The sequence below is a fragment of the Tenrec ecaudatus genome, chromosome 17 (assembly GCF_050624435.1).
Source record: "Tenrec ecaudatus isolate mTenEca1 chromosome 17, mTenEca1.hap1, whole genome shotgun sequence".
NCBI lineage: Eukaryota > Metazoa > Chordata > Mammalia > Afrosoricida > Tenrecidae > Tenrec > Tenrec ecaudatus.
Genome location: NC_134546.1, coordinates 49,561,574 through 49,580,323, shown reverse-complemented (window position 1 = coordinate 49,580,323; position 18,750 = coordinate 49,561,574). Strand labels below are relative to the sequence as shown.

The 18,750-nt window shown below is 37.9% G+C and overlaps 1 protein-coding gene across 4 annotated transcripts in view; it reads left to right on the top strand.

Moving 5' to 3' along the window:
* Nucleotides 1-18,750, top strand: part of HERC2 (HECT and RLD domain containing E3 ubiquitin protein ligase 2) — a 244,592-nt gene that overhangs the window by 76,426 nt on the left and 149,416 nt on the right. For all 4 annotated transcript variants that reach the window (XM_075535640.1, XM_075535641.1, XM_075535637.1 and 1 more), the window contains exons 21-25: nucleotides 2,969-3,147; nucleotides 6,496-6,680; nucleotides 11,785-11,940; nucleotides 12,595-12,780; nucleotides 17,069-17,239. In XM_075535640.1, coding sequence (XP_075391755.1) covers nucleotides 2,969-3,147; nucleotides 6,496-6,680; nucleotides 11,785-11,940; nucleotides 12,595-12,780; nucleotides 17,069-17,239 — 877 coding nt within the window. The remainder of the gene's footprint in view (nucleotides 1-2,968; nucleotides 3,148-6,495; nucleotides 6,681-11,784; nucleotides 11,941-12,594; nucleotides 12,781-17,068; nucleotides 17,240-18,750) is intronic.

Genomic DNA, 18,750 nt, shown 5'->3' with positions numbered 1-18,750 from the left:
ACAACTCTTATCAGTCCATACATACATCAGTTGAGTAAAGCACCCTAATACATTCGTTGTGTCAAATGTTTTAAGATGTTTGGGGAAAGCTTTTTTTTTCTAATTGCTGAGTAGTATTTCATTTCATATATGCACTACATTTTATTTATCAATTCTTTGATGGGTACTTAGAAAGTGTCCTCTTTTTATTACTGTAAATAGTGTTACAGTGAACATAGGTGTATCTGGTTTTGGCCTTCCAGTAGTTTTCCAAGGGTGTATATGACTGGCCTTGGAATGCTGGGTTATTATATTGCAGTTCCACTTGTAAATTTTTGAGATACCAGACTGTTTCCGACAAGGACAGTTTTGCTTTCCCACCAGTATTGTGTGAGAGTTTAATCTCTCTATTACCACCTCAAACCCTTCGCGTATTTTTTGTGTGCATATTTTCATCTTTGCCATTCTAGTAGCAAGGAAATGGTATATCATTGTGGTTTTGATTTGCATTTCTCCGGTGGCTACTTGTTTTGCATTTTCTTTTCTGTTGTTAAATTGTAGGTGTTCTCTATATATTTAGGTATGTAGACCACTGTCAGTGTTACAATTTTTGACCACTTCCCATCTATTAAATACTTATTCCTTTGATAAAATCTTTCAGTGACCACAGTAGTTAACTTTCACGGGGCCCCGTTACCTATTTTGTTTTCTGCTGCTTGTACGTTCATTATGTTGTTGCTTCTGCTAGGTGCTGTCACGTTGGGTCTGGCTCACAGCGATCCTTTGTCCCATAGAACAACACAGGTGGGCCCTGTTTGTGCCGCCCTTACAGTTGCTCCTGTGTTGGACCTCATGTGGCAGCCCCCGTGTTAGTCCATTTTCGATGGCCTTGCCCTTTTTCTCTGCGGCTCTACCTTACTTCACTTACATTGCTTCCTAATAACATGTCTGAAGCAGATGAGAGTGTCTTGCCATCCTTGTGCAGAAGAGCATTCTGGTTGTACTTCTTCCAAGATAGATCTACTTGTTCTTTTTGTTGTTTGTGGCACTTTCATTATTCTTTACCAGAACCGAAGTCAAATGCATGGATTCTTCTGTCTTTCAAATTCATTGTCCAACTTTCACGTGCGTCTGAGGCAATTGAGCACACCGTGGCTTGGGTCAGTTGGGCTGTAGTCCTCAAAGTAACATCCTTGCTTTTCAGTATTCAAAGGAGTACTGTGCATCAGACATAACCAATGAAACGTGTCATTTGATTTCTTGACTGCTGTTTCCACGAGCATTGATTGTGGATCCACGGTAGACAAACTCTTTGACTACTTCTCAAAGAAGACAGAATCCTTGACTACATCAATATTTTCTCCATTTATCATGATGTACTGGTCCAGTTGTGAGGATTAGGTTTTCTGTACATTGAATTGTAATACATACGGAAGGCTGCACTTTGTTCTTCATCAGCGAATGCCTCAAGTCCTCCTTCCAGCAAGCAGGGCTGTGTCACCTGCATATTGCACATTGTTAGTAAGCCTTTCAGCAATCTTAATGCCACATTTTTCTGCATATAAGCCAGCTTCTCTGATGTTTTGCTCAGCATGCAAATTAAGTAAGTATGGTGAAAGACTATAGCCCTAACACTTACTTTCCTCATTTTAAACTGTGCCCTTGTTCTGTTCACACAATTGCCTCTTGATCCATGAGCACATTAGGTGTTCTGGAATTCCCCTTCTTCTCTCAGATATCCATAGTTTGTTATGATCCACATAGTCCAATGCCTTCACATTGTCAGTGATACAGAAGTAAACATCTTTCTAGTATTCTTTGCTTTCAGCCAACATCCATCGGAATCAGCAGTGATATCCCTTGTTCCAGTTTCTCTTCTGAATCCAGCTTGAATCGCTGGAAAGTTCCTGTCAGTGTACAACTGCAACCATTGTTGGATGATCTTCAACAAAATTTTCCTTTTTTATGTGTTATTAGTGATATTGTATAATTTGGGAGTTATGGGGGGGTTACCCTTTTTTGGAATGTACACAGATATGTATCTCTTCTAGTCAGTTTGCCAAGTAGCTGTCTTCCAAATCCCTTGGCATAGATAAGTGAGTGCTTCCAGTGAGTGCTTCATCAGCTTATTGAAGCATTTCTTTTTTTTTTTAAAACGTTTTATTAGGGGCTCATACAACTATATCACAATGCATACATACATCAATTGTGTAAAGTATTAAAACATTTCTATTGGTATTCCATCAATTCCTAGAGCCACTGTTTCTTCCTTATGCGTTCAGTGCTCCTTTGACTTCTTTCTTCAGTACCACTGGTTCTTCTTCCTCATGTGCTACTTCTTGAGATGGTGGAGTGTTGACTAAATCTTGGTTGTTATAGTGATTCTGAGTTTTCTTTCCATCTTCTTTTGATGCTTCCTGCGTCATTCAATATTGAGATTTTTCTTGAGATTTTTTCAATTTAAGATTGCTGACTGTTCTTTTTGGTTTTATAAGTCTATGTCTTTGCACATTTTAATATAGTATTTTCTTTGTCTTGTGGGAGCCCTGGTTGGATAGTGGTTATATTTTGGGTTATGTATTTGATAGCACTGGGTGAAGGAGTTTGAATTGCAACCTTGAGATTAATTTGAGCTCAACCTTTTTAGGTGAGTGCGAAGTTTGTGCCACCTAGGCACTGTTTCATTGTACATATATTAATTGACATTTTAAGAAAGAATTATCCTATCACCTCAGTTTATTTACTTATTCAACCATTTATATCATCATCTAGTCATTGATATTTTATTCTTTGGGTTATAATATAATACTGTTACTATTTGGTAATCAAAATAACTGACCAGTAGCGTTTCTGACACAGTGTCAGCAGATGTAATTTGAGGGATAGATGCAAGGATATTAAGGCAATGAGACTGAGGATTTATCTAAGAGTTGGGTTCATAGCTTCCTAGAAAGATAATTGCTAATCAATTTGTTTCAATGTGTTATAGGACATTGAAGCCAAAAAGGAAGCTCAGAAGGAAAAAGAAATTGATGAACAAGAAGCGAATGCCTCCTCATTCCATAGAAGTAGGACGCCGTTGGATAAAGACCTTATTAATACAGGGATCTACGAATCTTGTGGAAAACAGTGCTTGCCTCTCGTTCAGCTCATTCAACAGCTTCTTAGGTAAATCGTAGCTGTTATTAATATTTATGAATTAAATTGTAAAAGTTGATAGTTCAGCAATTGGGAAACTTTAAGTACATTGGGACTTAAATATGTGAATCTCTTTTATCAACTGTACATTTTATGAATATAAATACAAGTTCAGTTAATTGTTACAGTTGAAATGTGCTCTAAGCACAGTGACTTCTGAAGATTTAGTAGGAAAAAATTAATGAAATATTTCCAAATTTCTTTAATTTTTTAAAAGAATTTCTATTTTTTTTGTGACATCATCACTGTGATGTAGGAGTATTCATTTCTCTATTTCAGAAAAATAACATTTTCTTTCCCCATTAGTTTTGTTGGCACATAATTCACATATCATACATTTGAATGGTTCAGTCATTCAGTCACATTAAGGTAGTTGTACAATCGCTACCACGTCTAAGAGCCTCCCGCCTCCCTCCATGGTTATATTGCCTTTAAACTGTGCTGTGCAATCATGCTCAGTTTTAGTGTGCTCTCCCCTCTCCCACCTTCATTGTTCACTCCTGAAATTCCCTTTCCCTCCCTATCGCCACCCCGACCCCTGAATTCCCTATCACACCTTGTCTCAGTTATTACCATTATACATCCATTCCTCCCAGCTGAGAAACCTAGCAGAAAACAATGAAAGACAAATCGCACTAAGGTGGTAAGATAAGATCAGATTAGTATAAAGGAAAAAAAATACAAATGATGCATAAGACCCCCATCAACGTTCAAAAAGTTAGGGAAGGAATTTCTGTCATAGGACAATTAAGAGATACTTGCACCCAATATGAATTTAGGTCGTGACTATAGGGAGGGCAACTGGCCTGGTACCGAGCTCAATCCAGCATAATCAAGATCACAATGGTCTTTGCCAGAGAGTAAGGCTGTTCGGAACTTTCGCCTGTGGGTAGAGTGGATCTGCCAGTGACTTGGTCTGACTAGATACTCTGTAGATGGGTTTTGGGCTCCCACGGCCCTCCACAGCCTTCTACAAATTGGGTGTTCATAGTTTTAGCTCTGATACTTTTCTCTTAACTATTCAAATTTTGTAATTGTCACCTTTGGATGACAAGCTGGTATCCTTCTTCTGTGTGGACTTAGTTGACTTCTTGCTTAGATGGCTGCTTGTTTGAAGACTTGGCTTACCCCACACACTATTCCAATCGATAGCTGGGCATCATCTTTTTTCACCACACTTTGCTGTGGTACTATTGTCTACGGTGATTATTTCATGAAGGTGAGTATCGAGAAGGCCCATGATGTAAGAAGTAAATGTTCTTAAGTTGGAGCTAGGATTTAGTGCGAGCCCAGAACTTACTTTTTATTTTTTAAATTTGCTGTAACTTGGGAATTAATACATATGTCATTTCATTCCATAGTTCAACCATGTCAAACATAATTGTAAAATTTCTTCCATAAGCAGCCTCTAGACATACTTTTCCTTCCTGGGCTTTTTTTTTATGTATTATCATATTACTTTGAAAATATTGGTACGAATGATATAAAGTATTAAAATTTATTTTCGGTCAATCTTTTTGCCTTTTGTAATATGACCTAATAGTTTTGACTTCTCTGTGACTCATGCATGTTGTACTTTTGTTGGTAGCACTCCCTGTCTTGTCTTTTTGGCCCACTTTTATCCCTCATCCTAACGTAAGGTGATTTTAGTTTTTGGTTTTTGATTCCTGTGGTGTTTAAGGTCAAGTTGGTTCTATGGCAAGTTTAAAATAAGCACATAACTATTTTAAAAAATACAGAAGAAACACGTAAGCATGGAAATATTACCTTATAGAACACTATTAGACTGCTTATGATCTGATCCAAGCTGTTTTCAGAGACTAGGTCATGTGTCTCTCCATATGAGGAGATAAGTGTTAACATTTTAATTTCTTATTTATGTGTTAGTGATCAAAAGATTCTTGATCTGTTGCGTTAACTGATCAGTTGTTTTTTAAAAATCCCAAAGATTTAAATGAGTTTGGAGACATTTTATGTACTTTACATACTATTATGTACTTTATGTATGGTAAAACTTAAATTAACTAAATTCCTCTGTGCTAAAAATACATTGTGGAACAGATTTGAGAGGAACTCTTTAGTCTTATGCTGGCAGAGAGCCATCAAATTCCATTTGGATATGAAAATACAGAGCTATGTAATGTCTACACTTAGTGAATCTTATCAGAATTATACATTTTGGGTATAGATGTAAATTTTATTCTATGGAGATAAAATTGTCATTGTGTTTTATGACTATATTTTTCCAGAAGTAGAAGCAGAAAGCATATCTTTGCTTTGTTGTAGTGTAAGGAGACCTGGTACTTTAGTGATTTTGCATTGGGCTGCTCAATGCAAGGTTAGCAGTTGGAAGCTGTCAACTGCTCTGAGTGAGAAAGGGCTTTCTACTCCGATAAAGAATTACAGTCTTGGAAACCCTGAGGGACTGACTACCTTGTTCTGTAAGGTTGCCATAATCGAAATGGACTGGATGCCAGTGAGTTGTTGTTTTTCCTGGAGTGACTGATTTTGCCTGGTCCGGTTTGTGTCTCCTGGGTCAAGTGCCACTGTGTGACAGTCAGCGGTAGCCTTGGCAATGACTCTCTTCTCTTTCCACCTCTAATAATTCACTCCTCAGTTTTGTTCTTCATACCAGTCACCAGGCCTTGTCCACCTTGGGATTAAACTACTGTGTAGGCAAGGTTTATCATACCGGCTTTTCTTTTATTCCTTCTACTCAAGTAGACCGTTGTCCTCTTCAAACAGGTCGATAATGGAACTCAAGCAGCTTGCTGCTTCCTCCCGGGTCATGGTGACACCCCCCCACCCCCTCTCGCCACTTTTATCTTTTTGAACTTGTATCCTATGTTTTGATGGGACGAGAAATATACACTAATTTTCTAACTATGGTATCCAGGACTTACTCTTTTACTTCTACATCTACTGATTGCTACTCTTGTAGGTGTGGAGACAGATTTGTAAGGTAGATGCAGGTATGTGACTGGTAGGCTTATATTTGAAGTGTAGCTTTGTACAAAATCATGTTTTTCCTTTCGTAAGTTCACTTTTTGGTTCAGTTTGTGTAGCTCTGTTGGAGCACATTTTGGAAAGCAGGGAGGCAGCAGTTCTCGTTCGAGTCGTAACAGCTCTTCAGAGCAGTGCTGACTGAGGTAGCGCCGGTGCAGACATGTGTGATACACATCTGGGTAGGGAATTGAGCCATAGCCATTGTCGGTATGAGCAGTGTTTCTATCTAAGTTTTAATACTTTTAAAAAAACACCTCTCTCTCTGTAATAGAGATGACTTGTTAAATTTTTTAACTTTATTTTTGCTCACAGAAACATTGCATCTCAAACTGTGGCCAGATTGAAGGATGCTGCTCGCAGGCTCTCATCTTGTCTGGACTTCGAGCAGCCTACTCGTGGAAGATCAGCCTCCTTGGACTTGTTACTTCGCTTTCAACGGTTACTTATCAGTAAACTTTACCCAGGAGAGAGTTTCGGTCAGATCGCAGATATTTCCAGTAAGTTGCTTAAAATGTGGAAATGTCCTTAGTTTTAGTGCATTTTTTGTAATGTCAAGTTTTGCTGGCATATACTTCACATATCATACAATATAATTGTTGAGTCATTTAGGAAGATTTGTGCAGTCATCACCAGTCAAATTCTGAACATTTTCTTCTCATAGTCATTGTTATGAACTTCCCATTTCTTCTTATCCTCTGCAGCCATTCCCGTAGGAAATTATCAATCTAGTCTATATATCCGTCTAACCTGGATTTCATGTACAGAAAATTAAAACAGACAGGAAGCAAACAAATATAAAAACCAACAACAGTGATGAGAAAATATAGAAAACCTCTATCAAAAAGGAGAAAATATTAAAAAAATGAAACAACTTTAAAATGGGTCAAAAGGGAGATCAAATGTACTACATTTTAACCTAATTCCATCTGTCATAATCCATTTTCTAATGTTCTCTGTCTGATTGCAAGACTTTTCACTTCCTTGGGCTGTAATCAGAGGGTACTCACTGGAGGCAAGTAGATTGTGGGCTTCCGCTGTCATGCACAGCCCTCTGCGAACCGGTGATCATGATTTAAGCTCTGATATCATTCCCGGCCTTGGATTTGGATTTTAATCCTTCCGTCACATAGGCTGGTATGTGCTGCATCCATGTTGACTTTGTTGAAGCCTCTCTTAGATCACTGCTTGTTTGAAGACAACCTTGATTACCCAGGTATGACTGTTTCTGGTACCTGAGCACCATCTGACTTTGTTACCACACTTTTTTATCCGTCTCATGTCTTCAGTGATCTCTTCATGTGGGTGAGCATCAAACAGAGCCGTGCCGAGAGGGAGAATGAATTATTTATAGATTGGACCTAAGTGCGGGCACAGAATCCATTCATATATCAATAGCTTATATGTCTCCTGTTCACTTTTGAGACATCATTATCATTTTATGATAGAGAATATTGTACGTCACCCCTTTGAGGCATAAAGTAATTCTATTGGTAGTGTATTCAATTTAGCCATGGTCTAGAGTTTTCAATGAAAATTAAAGGAAATTATCCAAGATAGGCCAGCTTCAGACCCCAATGCATGGATTGTTGACTTGAACAGGTTAAACTCTTAAGTGACTGGACACTATTTCCAGAAACAATGGGTATTGGTTGTTTAAAATTTTACTCACAAAGACAGAAGCAGGCTAACACCAGACTAATGCATGTCATAAGAAAGCCAGGAGGGCATTGAAATCATAAATATATGGTAGTCTTGGATCCCCGTTCATTGGGCATCCTCAAAGCATGAGACCCACACCAAAGTCCAGTGCTTGCCAATTCAATAACGGTGGGATAGCAGCCACCTGCTTTTTCTGACATTAGGGGTTTTAGTACAAGGGAGTGTGTAGGTTCCTTAAATTTGCTGCAGGTGGTTTGAGGGAAAGCCTAGTTCACTTAGGGTCCACATGGGATCCTTTTGTTGTGCTCTCTGATGGCTATTGTATACCCTGAAAAGAGTCCAAAGGCCCAGTAGTCTATAGCCCAGGGCCTGGGTCAGGAAGAGCTGGATAGAATCTGGTTCACAGTGTCCAATTAGGGACATAGTATCAAGCTTATTACTCACCTTGGGGTCTATCTAAGTAGTGTGAAGCACCACCACCCCAGCCCGTTTAGAGGTTGCTCCTCATGGTTTACCTACCCCGACCCACAGGAATGTAAATATAATTTCCTTCTCTGAGACATACTTGTCCCCATTCCCCAATTTTGACTTGAATTTCCAGTAAGGATTGATTATCACTCTTGTTAGGAGTGTCTACTGATTTGGGGTAACCTTAGCACAATGTTGTGTGGCAGACTTTTCCTCCATTTTGAACAACTGACCCTAGCTGATAGGAGATCTCCTTTGTTGCAGTGGCTTTGAGATGTAATGTAATGGGGTGCTGTGTGGTTCATGGGCAGGCATCAAGCCCTCTACATCATTGCTTAGAAAACTATTAGAATGTTACACGACCCGAGGGCAGAAGCCTGCCTTGCTTTTTGTGTTTATCCTTATAGAAGTTGACTCGTACACTATTTGTGCTTTTGTGATAGACCAGCTCATGCAGCATGATGCTTTCCAGGCCCCATCTATGTCATGAGGGGTTTCATGCTTTCTTCACGGTTTTTTAGGGATGTGTAGTATTTTATTGTGTGTATGTACTAAAGTTTATCCATTCTTCTATTGCCAGCTTTTTGCTATTGTGAACTGGACTACAATGAACATAGGAGAGCATGTGACTGTTCATGTTCTGTCTCTTATTTGTTTGAAATATATACCCAGACAACGATTTGCTTGATCACTGTATCTTATTGCTAATTCTTTTAGTTTGTGCTGCATTGCTTTCCACAAGGATTGCATAAGCTCACAAGCCTACCAGCAGCCTGAAGAATGCCAAACTCTTGGTGCTTTCTCTAGCATTTGTTGTTCTGTTATTTTTTGCATTTGGCTATTTTTGTGGGTGTAGAGTGATATTTCATGTAATTTTGATTTGCATTTCCCAGATTAATGATCATAAGAATTTCCTTATACATTTATTGGTCATTCCAGTGTTGTCCATTGCAAATAGTTTGTTCATGTCCTTTGCCTACTTTTTATAATTTGATACTAGTGTTTTCTTTTTTTAATTGAGCTGTCATGAGTGTAAGGCGATATCTCATGGTTATTTAGATTTGCATTTCTGAATGGCTAGTGATAGTGAACATTTTCTCATGTGTTAGTCTTTGAATGTCATTTTCATATCTTTCCCTTACTTTTAAATTGGATTATTTTTTTTATTAACGAGGTTTTGCAGAATTCTATATATGTGTCATTAAACCATTTTTTGTTGTGCCTTTCCTAAAAAATTTCCCCCTCCCCAAATTGTTGACTTTTATTTTACTATTTTGATGAAGTATTTTGATGTGCATAAGTGTTTTATTTTTCGTAGGTCCCAGTCATCTCGTTTGTCTTCCACTGTATGTGGTTCCTTTATTATGTTTGGTACTCTGCATGTGTCCTGCAATAGGGCCCTTTTTTTGATGATCCATATAACTCTGGCCTTTACCTTTAGGTCTGTCATGCATCTTTAGTTTGTTTTTGTACGTGGGGTGAGATGTGAGTCCTGTTTCATTCTTCTGCAGACAGCAGTTTTTCCAGTACCATTTGTTTTTCATGTAGTGTTTTTTGTCTTTTGTAAAAAATTACTTGTCTGTGTTTTACTGAGTTTTCGTACCTGTTCCATTGGTCTATGTATCATTGTGCCAATACAAACATTTGTTGATTACTGTGGCTGTGTAGTAGGTTTTGAGATTGGTAATACAAGACCTCCTACTTTGTTCTCTTTTTTTTGAGCAGTTGTTTGTATATCTTGGGCCTCTTTCCTTTATAAGAAATTAGTTATTTTAATTTCTTTAAATAATTAAGTTGGGATTCAGATCAGAATTGAGATATTTGTAGATAGCTTTAAATAGTATTGATATTTTCACAATAATTAAGACTTTCTAACCAGAAGCACACCAATCTGTGCGATCACAAGGTGCCAAAGGGATCAGTTATCAGGCATCAAAGAACAAATAATCATAATGTGTGCTCACCTCCATGATACGATCTGGGCATCATCAGGACAAAAAAGTCCCCGTCTCTCTTCGAGTGGAGTCTCTGGCAGTTGCGAGGAATCCTTGGGGTCTTTATCCGGTGGCCGCACACTCTCCTCTCCCTTTTAGTTGTCTTGTTTTAGGTATGTTCTGGCGCCCTTTCTGTGTTCCCAGATGCATAGGTCTTATATTTCTTTGTGCATTTTCCTCAGGGGACTTAAAAGACTTCATTTTGCATTCTATTTGCCTGATTGCTTACTTTTATATTTGACTCAGTAAAGTTTTTCATTTTATTCCCTAGAGATTTAAATTTTCGACATCAGATAGAGCATCCTTTACATTTGTTTTATTTTTATAGAACATTTATCACATTTTATGTAGAGTGCTGGAGATAGATATAATGTAGGAGGTACACAGTGATGCACTTTATATTTCATATGGAAAGTCATTTGAGTGCAGTGGGAAGATTTGCTCTGGGAAGAAGACTGGGTTTCATTTATAAAACTATGATTTGTTAGTTGTTTGAATAAGTAAATCTCCTGTGGTCACATGTGTTTTATCTACCAAATGGACAACATACTTTATTGTGCCTGTGAAGATTGAGATTGGATATATGATTCCAACACTGTATATACCACATGGTTACTGGTGTTTCTCACATGTTTTTAAGGTTATTTCTGTTTACACACATGTAGGTTTGTCTGCCAAGAGTAGAAAGAAAGACTTGGTGCCTATATACATTTTTGTAGGTATTTATTTTTTATAGGCGTATATTTTTAATATAATTTTATTATTTTCTAAAAAAAAAGGGCACTTGATAAATGTTCAGGTTTAATAGGTGAATCTGTAGTCTGTGGAGGAGGTAGACATTAGACAGTTAAGGAGCCAAACATGACGGAAAGGTTGTCAAGGACTAACCGTATATACTCATTTTTAAGCCGAGTACTCCAGCACATTGTACATGCAGTGTTTGTGGTAAAATTAGGTGCCTTGGCAGATGTTCGGGTTGGCTTATACGCAAGTATATTCAGTAACTAGGAAGAGAGGTGAGTGATTTGATAAGAACTGAGAAATGCCTGGTTTTGTTTCTTGGAAGTAGTTTACAAAGTTTAAACTTGAACTTTGAAACAATTGTTTGTGGATTAGATATAAAGATTCAAGGTATATTAAATTATGACTATATTTATTTACTCATTTTCTAGGTTGCATGTAGTGCAGTGTATAAAATTTGATGTAGTCAAATTGACTCTTTGCTGTTAGGTGATATAAAAAGAACCAAGGACTAAGAGTTAATATGCTGCTGTTTTACAGGTAAAAAGATCTGTGGAGGAAAGGACAGTTTATTTATAAAACTAATAAAGAAAACGAACATTCCTCCCGAGTTGATTTCAACTCATGGCAACCTTATAGGCTAGGAACAGACAGCTTCACTTTTTTGTTGAGAATAAGTTGGGCTGTACCACTGATCTTGCAGTTCTGTGACAATGAGATCTTCTAAATCTTTTTTAAGGTCCTGAGCTAATGGGTGTTGGTTCCTTGCTGAAAAAGTACACAGCCCTTCTGTGCACACACATTGGAGATATACTGCCCGTGGCAGCTAACATCGGTTCTACTAGTTGGCAGCACTTTGCAGAAGTGGCTTGCATCTTGGAAGGGGACTTCACTGGTATTGTACCTATTTTATCTATCCTGAGCACAAGTATTTATTTTAGCAGAGTGATGAAAGTTAAAATGTGTTTTTTTCACATAATACTGTATGTGTATACTCTTTAAATTTAAAAATTTTTCTTGTTTTGCTGCCCTGTGTCCTTTTATTTATTGTTACTAACAATTAGCTATTAAGCCACCTACTTACTGTTAAAACCTTATCACCAGAAATATAACTGGTGATTTAGGTTTGTAGAACCAATGTTAGTACTTCATTATGAAGTGGATGATAGTTGTCTGATTTTATTTTAGTCATATAAAAATTAGTTGCCCCTTTCCGAAGCTTAGTAAATTCTAATAATAGTATTTATATAGGTTCATTTTGTGACATCACAGCACATGACTGAGTGACTTTTTATGATCCCATATATAATGATAAACGTTTTGAATAAACAACTCAGAGGTAATTGTTCTGTGCTGAAACAGTATTTAAACAACAGTATTTTTGTAAACCAAGGAAGGGCTCTTTTTCAAAATAGCTATAAAACTGTGATCATGGACACAATTTTCCTTATTTTCTGATTAATTAGAAGTTAACGATAAAGAGTGCATTTATAAATAACCACATATTGTAAGTGATAATGCTTCTCATCATTTTTCATTTTCTATATAGGTGTGCTCCTCCCAGAACTAGTCGTGTCTGTAACACTTTTACTCAGTAAGAATGCTGGTCTCATGCAAGAGGCTGGAGCTATTCCTCTCTTGGGCGGCCTCTTAGACCATCTGGACCGATTCAACCACTTAGCACCAGGAAAGGAAAGAGACGACCATGAAGATTTAGCCTGGCCTGCCATAATGGGTATAGCATTTTAATATTGCTTTCTAAATTTAACCTCTTCTTGACTTTCCAGGTGTAAGACAACAACGAAAAACCAATTTTCCATTTTCATTGATGGGTGTGGAAAAAAGATGATAAAAAGTAAAAAAAAACCCCTGGAAATTAAAGATAATCCAATTTAGAAGTTGTTAGGTGCCTTTAGTTCAGCTTCACTCATAGCAAGCCTTTGTATAACTAAATGAAGCACTGCTCAGTCTGGCATCAGCTTCCAATTGTTAGGTTTGAGCCCATTGTTGAAGCCATTAAGTCAATCCATTTTATTGAAGGTCTTCCTCAGTACCTCTGTACTTCGCCAAGCACGAGGTCCTTTCCCAGGGACTGGCCTCTCCTGATATGTCCAAATGACACGAGGTGAAGTCTTGCTACCCTTACTTTTTAGAAGCATTCTGGCGAGAGATGTTCTGGTTCTGCACGGTGCTTTGCATATTCTTTGCTAACACGGCTAAGCCCGTGTATCAGTTCTGTTTTATTTATCCTCGTTTGTTGTCCAGCTTTCCCACGCATGTGAGGGTTTTGAGAATACCATGATTGGGTCAGGTGCACCCTGCTTCTCAGAATGACACTTTTGCTCTTTAATAATTTAAACAGAGTTGCCCATTGCAGTACATTGCTTGGTGTCTTGATTGGTACTTTCTTTAACATTGGTTGTGGGCCAAGTATAATGAAATCCTTCACAACTTTGATCATTTCTCCGTTTTACATGCTGTCTGTTGGTTCACTTGTGAGGCTTTTTTTTTTTTTTTTTTACACATTAGGTTGTAATCCATTTTGAAGTCTACATTCTTTGGCTTTTAATCGGGTGCTTCAAGATTGTGTCATTTGTACGTTACAGGTTGTTAATGAACCTTCCTTCAATTCTGACTGCATTCTTCTAAATAGAATCCGGTCTCTTGTATTATTTGCTCAGCATACATAAGTATGGTAAAAGTATATATACCTCACTGACACGCACCTTTTCTGATGTTGAGCCTTGTGGTATTTCTGGTTCCGTTTGCACAACTGCCTCTCCATGTGTACGTAGGTTCCACACGAGCACAGTGAAGTGTTCTGCAATCCCCACTCTTCGCAGTGTTATCCATGGTTTGCTGTGATCCCCACAGTCAAATGTCTTTACATAGCCAATAAAGCGCAAGTAAACATCTTTCTGGTACTCTCTGTTTTCACCCAAGTTCCATGTGACACTAGCAATCATGTTCCGCATTCCATGTTGTCTTGTGAATTCAGCTTGAATTGCTGGCAACTCCTTTATTGATGCATTACTGCAACTGTTTTTGAATGATCTTCAGCAAAATTTTACTTGCATATGATATAATGATATTGCTTGCTAATATCAGAATTCCGTTGGCTCACTTTTCTTTGGTATAAATATGGGTTTCTTTCAGTTAGTTGGCCAGGTAGCTGTCTTCCACATGTGTGGCATAGATGAGTGAGTGCTTCTCGTGCCTCATTAGTTTGTTGAATATCATTAGCTATTTCATCAATTCCTGGAGCCTTCATTTTAGATAATGGCTTCAGTTTGGGTTTGACTTCTTCCTTAAATACAATTTATTCTTTTAAAAATAGTTTTATTAGCATATAGTTCCCAAATTATACACTTTAATTGTTCAGTCACATTAAGAAGAGTTACATAATAATCATTATGGCAGTCAATTTCAGAGCATTTTTTTCTCATACTCAGGTTGGTAGGTCCTCTATTCCCCGACTTCCCCTGCCATGTCCCTATGTAATTATGAACCCAGTTGTTGTTTCTATATAGATTAACCTAACCTGCATGTCTTATACAAAAATCATACCAAAAAATAAATAAACAAGCAAAAACCCAACTTCAATGACAAAACAAAACCAAGAAAAATTTTAATGAAAAAAGCAGAAAACCTTAAAACTGAAACAACTTCAAAATGTAGATAAAATGATATAATATTGCATTTTAACCTAACTACCTCTGCCATAATTGCTTTTAACATGTTCTCTGATAACAAGGCTTTTCAAATCCCGGACTTATGGTCTGAGGGTCCACTGGAGGTTTACTGCGAGTGTGGAGCCCTGCAAGTGGATTTGGGGCTTCCGCAGTTACCTGTAGCCATCGCCTCTGCACGCTGGCTGTTGAGAATTTAAACTCGGAGACTGTTCCGTCCTTTGGGTTTGGATTTGATTAGTTATAATCCCTGCCTTCTTCCATGTGGACTCTTGACTCCTCATTAGCCTTTAAGACCCCAGATGCTATTCTTTCTGATAACCAGGTGTAGTATCAGTTTCTTTACCACACTTTACTCTAGCACCCATATCTCCAGTGATCTTTTTATGAGAGCAAGCATTGAATAGGACCATGTTGTAAAAAATAATTATTCTTAGATTGGGCTTGAATTAAGTGTAAACCCTAAATCCATTCATATAGCTGTAGTTTTTATATGCCATTGAGTAGTATTGATTCCTGATCCTATATGTTGATCATTTCTCTTTGGTACAAAGACTCTGTTTTCTTCCCATCTTCATTTGTTGCTTTTTATTACTCAAAATGTTCCCATAAGATTGCAACTTGAACTTGATTTTTTTTCTTTATTTCTCTAAGCTTGAGAAATGCTAATCCTCTCTCCCTTTTGATTGGTCTTACGAATTCTATCATGTGATCTCCAGCTTTGTTTCTTTCACAAGGCCCTATTTTCCTACCATTGACCTCACGCAGATCTTTGCACATTTCATTATAATACTGAACTTTGTCTCCTTAAACTGCCCTTTGAAATTTTCTGTTCTGCCCTTACTTCATCGTTTCTTCCATTTGCTTTAGCTGTTCTTATATTCAAGACAAAGTTCCAGAGTCTCTTCTGAACCCACTTTTTACCTCGGCCTTGCTTCAGTGTTTGAATTGTGAATGAATATTTTTATCAAATATTTTCTGAATCTCGATTAGCTTAAAGTCTTTTAAATTTATCTGAAAATTATTTTTTTTCCTGTTAAATAGACTGACCATTTCTGAAATAAAACTTTCTTAGTATATTGGTTATAATAATATGTCTTGGAGATTTTGGTTTATTGTTTATTATATAAGTAAGATTTGCTTGTTTTTTACTTTTATTGCCCCACAAGTTATTGATAATTACTATTCCCCTACTCAAAAAAAAGTTATGTATCAGGAAGAGGCCAGTTTTCATGCAATTCTTTTTAATTTGTTTACAATTTTAATTATCTTAAAATATTAGCCAGGGAAGAAACTAAGTGATGAATATGAGTCAGTTATGGAAGAAACTATTTGCGTTTAATATGAAAGCAATCCATAATCAGGCTTAAGTACCAAATATTGTGATATTGTCTATGAGTGAGCTGGAGAATTTTCTTTTCTTAGAAAAATGTTTGTACGATTGGCAGACTTTGCCGTCATGATCTGAGCCATCTTTGTGAATGTTTGCTTTCTTTGGCAGCAGCAGCGCCTTGTCAAATGGGATACCAACTCTCTTGAAAAAAAAATTCAAACCTTCAGAGAAGTCTCGGGGGTGCAAAGTCCATTCATATATCTTTCACGAGGGTTCTGTGCTTCTTTAATATTTTGCCGTGTTTGCTGTCTTTTTGTACATGTATACCTCATAATCTACTGTCTGCCAAACACTACAACTTCTTTCTACTGCAAACAAGCACATTTTGTATTCTTGCCACACAGAATAGAGTAGCCTTCAGTTGTAAGGGCGCGCTGGTGGCACAGTGGTCATGCAGTAGGCTGTTCCCTGCAAGACGTGCAGCTTGAACGCTTCCTGGGAGAAAGACAAGGCTTTCTTCTCCCACAAGGAAGCACAGAGGAGCAGCTCCACCTGGTTTCCTCGGATCACTCTGAGTAGGAATCAGTGACAGTGAGTTTTAGTCCGGTATAGTTGGATAGCCCCGTGAATTAGCACATGCATGGACCACGCGACCCAGATCAAGAACTGTTTGGTTGCCACCTTCAGATGCCTTCAGTGCCCCTCCAGCTATTGTTCCCCCAGAGCCTGCTCCTAGAAAAGACAGTTCCGATTTCTTCACACTGAAATTTGTGTTTCTGACGTAGCATCAAAATAGGCATTTATGCTGTTCAAGTGGGTTTATTCTTTATTAATTTGTCACTTTGGCTTGAAATGTGGTTTGTTATGCAAAGATGCCAGTCTTTCACCGCGATTGTGGATTTATTTCTTCTTGTAGTACTTTCATATAGTTTAGTTTTCTTCTTGCTTATTCTATGTAAAGCTGTGTTTTTACTGATTGATGTTGTTTTCTGTCTGTACAGAGTCATTTTTTACAGGTCAGAATTGTAAAAATAATGAAGAGGTGACCCTAATCCGCAAGGCTGATTTGGAAAACCACAATAAAGATGGAGGCTTCTGGACAGTCATCAGTGGGAAAGTTTATGACATCAAGGATTTTCAGACTCAGTCATTAACAGGAAATAGCATTCTTGGTAAGACCCTGTTTTTTCCTCTGCACGTGTCACTTTAAGCATTTGTTTTATAAATGCTCTCTTTAATACTGCATACCTTCCTGCACATTTTAGTATGTCTGTGACTTTGGTGACTGTATTTTAGGTGTATTTGAAGAAGTTTTTATTGTTTAGACTTTTTGTTGATACAAGTAGTTCTTAGTTGGCTCTAGAGGGGTGAAAGGCCATCATATCAAGGTGGCCCTTTGTTTTGTGTTAATCAGCCTTAAAAAAAAAGGGGGCTGAAATAGTGGCAACTTTTATTGACTACCTGTTAAAAGTACTATACGGCTGTTCTACCAAGCATAATAGGCCAGCTCATTTGGTCAAAGCATTCTGTGTGGCTAGTTGAACTAAGTGTACTGAAGTAGCTGGAGCATCAAAAGATTTAAGGCGAATTGCAATTCATAGACAAGGGTAACACATTTCACCCTATGTTGAAAGAAAAAACATGGACAGCTAAGGAAAAAGACACTGCTGGCAATACTGAATTACAATAATTCTCACACTGCCAACACAAAACAGCATTGGTGAAGTTAGATTACATAAAAAAATCCATTTCAAAATAAACCAATATTAACAAGCCCATAAAAATCTTGTTATATATTTGGATGATTTCATTGTCTTTGTGCCTGCACAGAAAATTGAAGTTCTTTTTGGTATCATAACATTTGATAAAAATCTTTTAAAAATCATTTTATTGGGGGCTCATACAACGCCTATCACAATCCATACATCCATCCATTGTATCGAGCACATTTGTACCTATGTTGCCATCATTATTCTCAGAACATATGCTTTCTACTTGAGCCCTTGGCATCAGTTCCTCATTTTCCCCCTCCCTCCCTGCTCCCTCCTCCTTCATGAACCCTTGATAATTTATAAATCATTATTATTTTGTCCTCTCTTACACTGTCCTATGTCTCCCTTCACCCACTTTTCTGTTGTCCGTCCCCCAGGGAGAAGTTTATATGTAGATCCCTGTAATAGGTTCCCCCTTTCAACCCCACCCTCCCTCTACCCTCCCGGTATCGCCACTCACACCACTGGTCCTGAGGGATCATCTGTCCTGGATTCCCTGTGTTTCCAGTTCCTATTTGTACCAGTGTACATCCTCTGGTCTAGCCAGATTTGTAAGGTAGAATTGGGATCATTATAGTGGGTGGGAAGGAAGCATTTAGGAACTAGAGGAAAGCTGAATGTTTCTTCGTTGCTACATTGTACCCTGACTGGCTCATTTCCTCCCCGCGACCCTTCCATAAGGGGATGTCCAGTTTTCTACAGATGGGCTTTGGGGCCCCAGTCTACACTCCTCCTCATTCACAATGATAAGACTTTTTGTTCTGATGATGCCTGATACCTGATCCCTTTTACACTTTCTGATCGCATAAGCTGGTGTGCTTCTTCCACTTGGGCTTGATTTCTTCTGAGCTAGATGGCCGCTTGTTTACCTTCAAGCCTTTAAGACCCCAGATGCTATATCTTTTGATAAC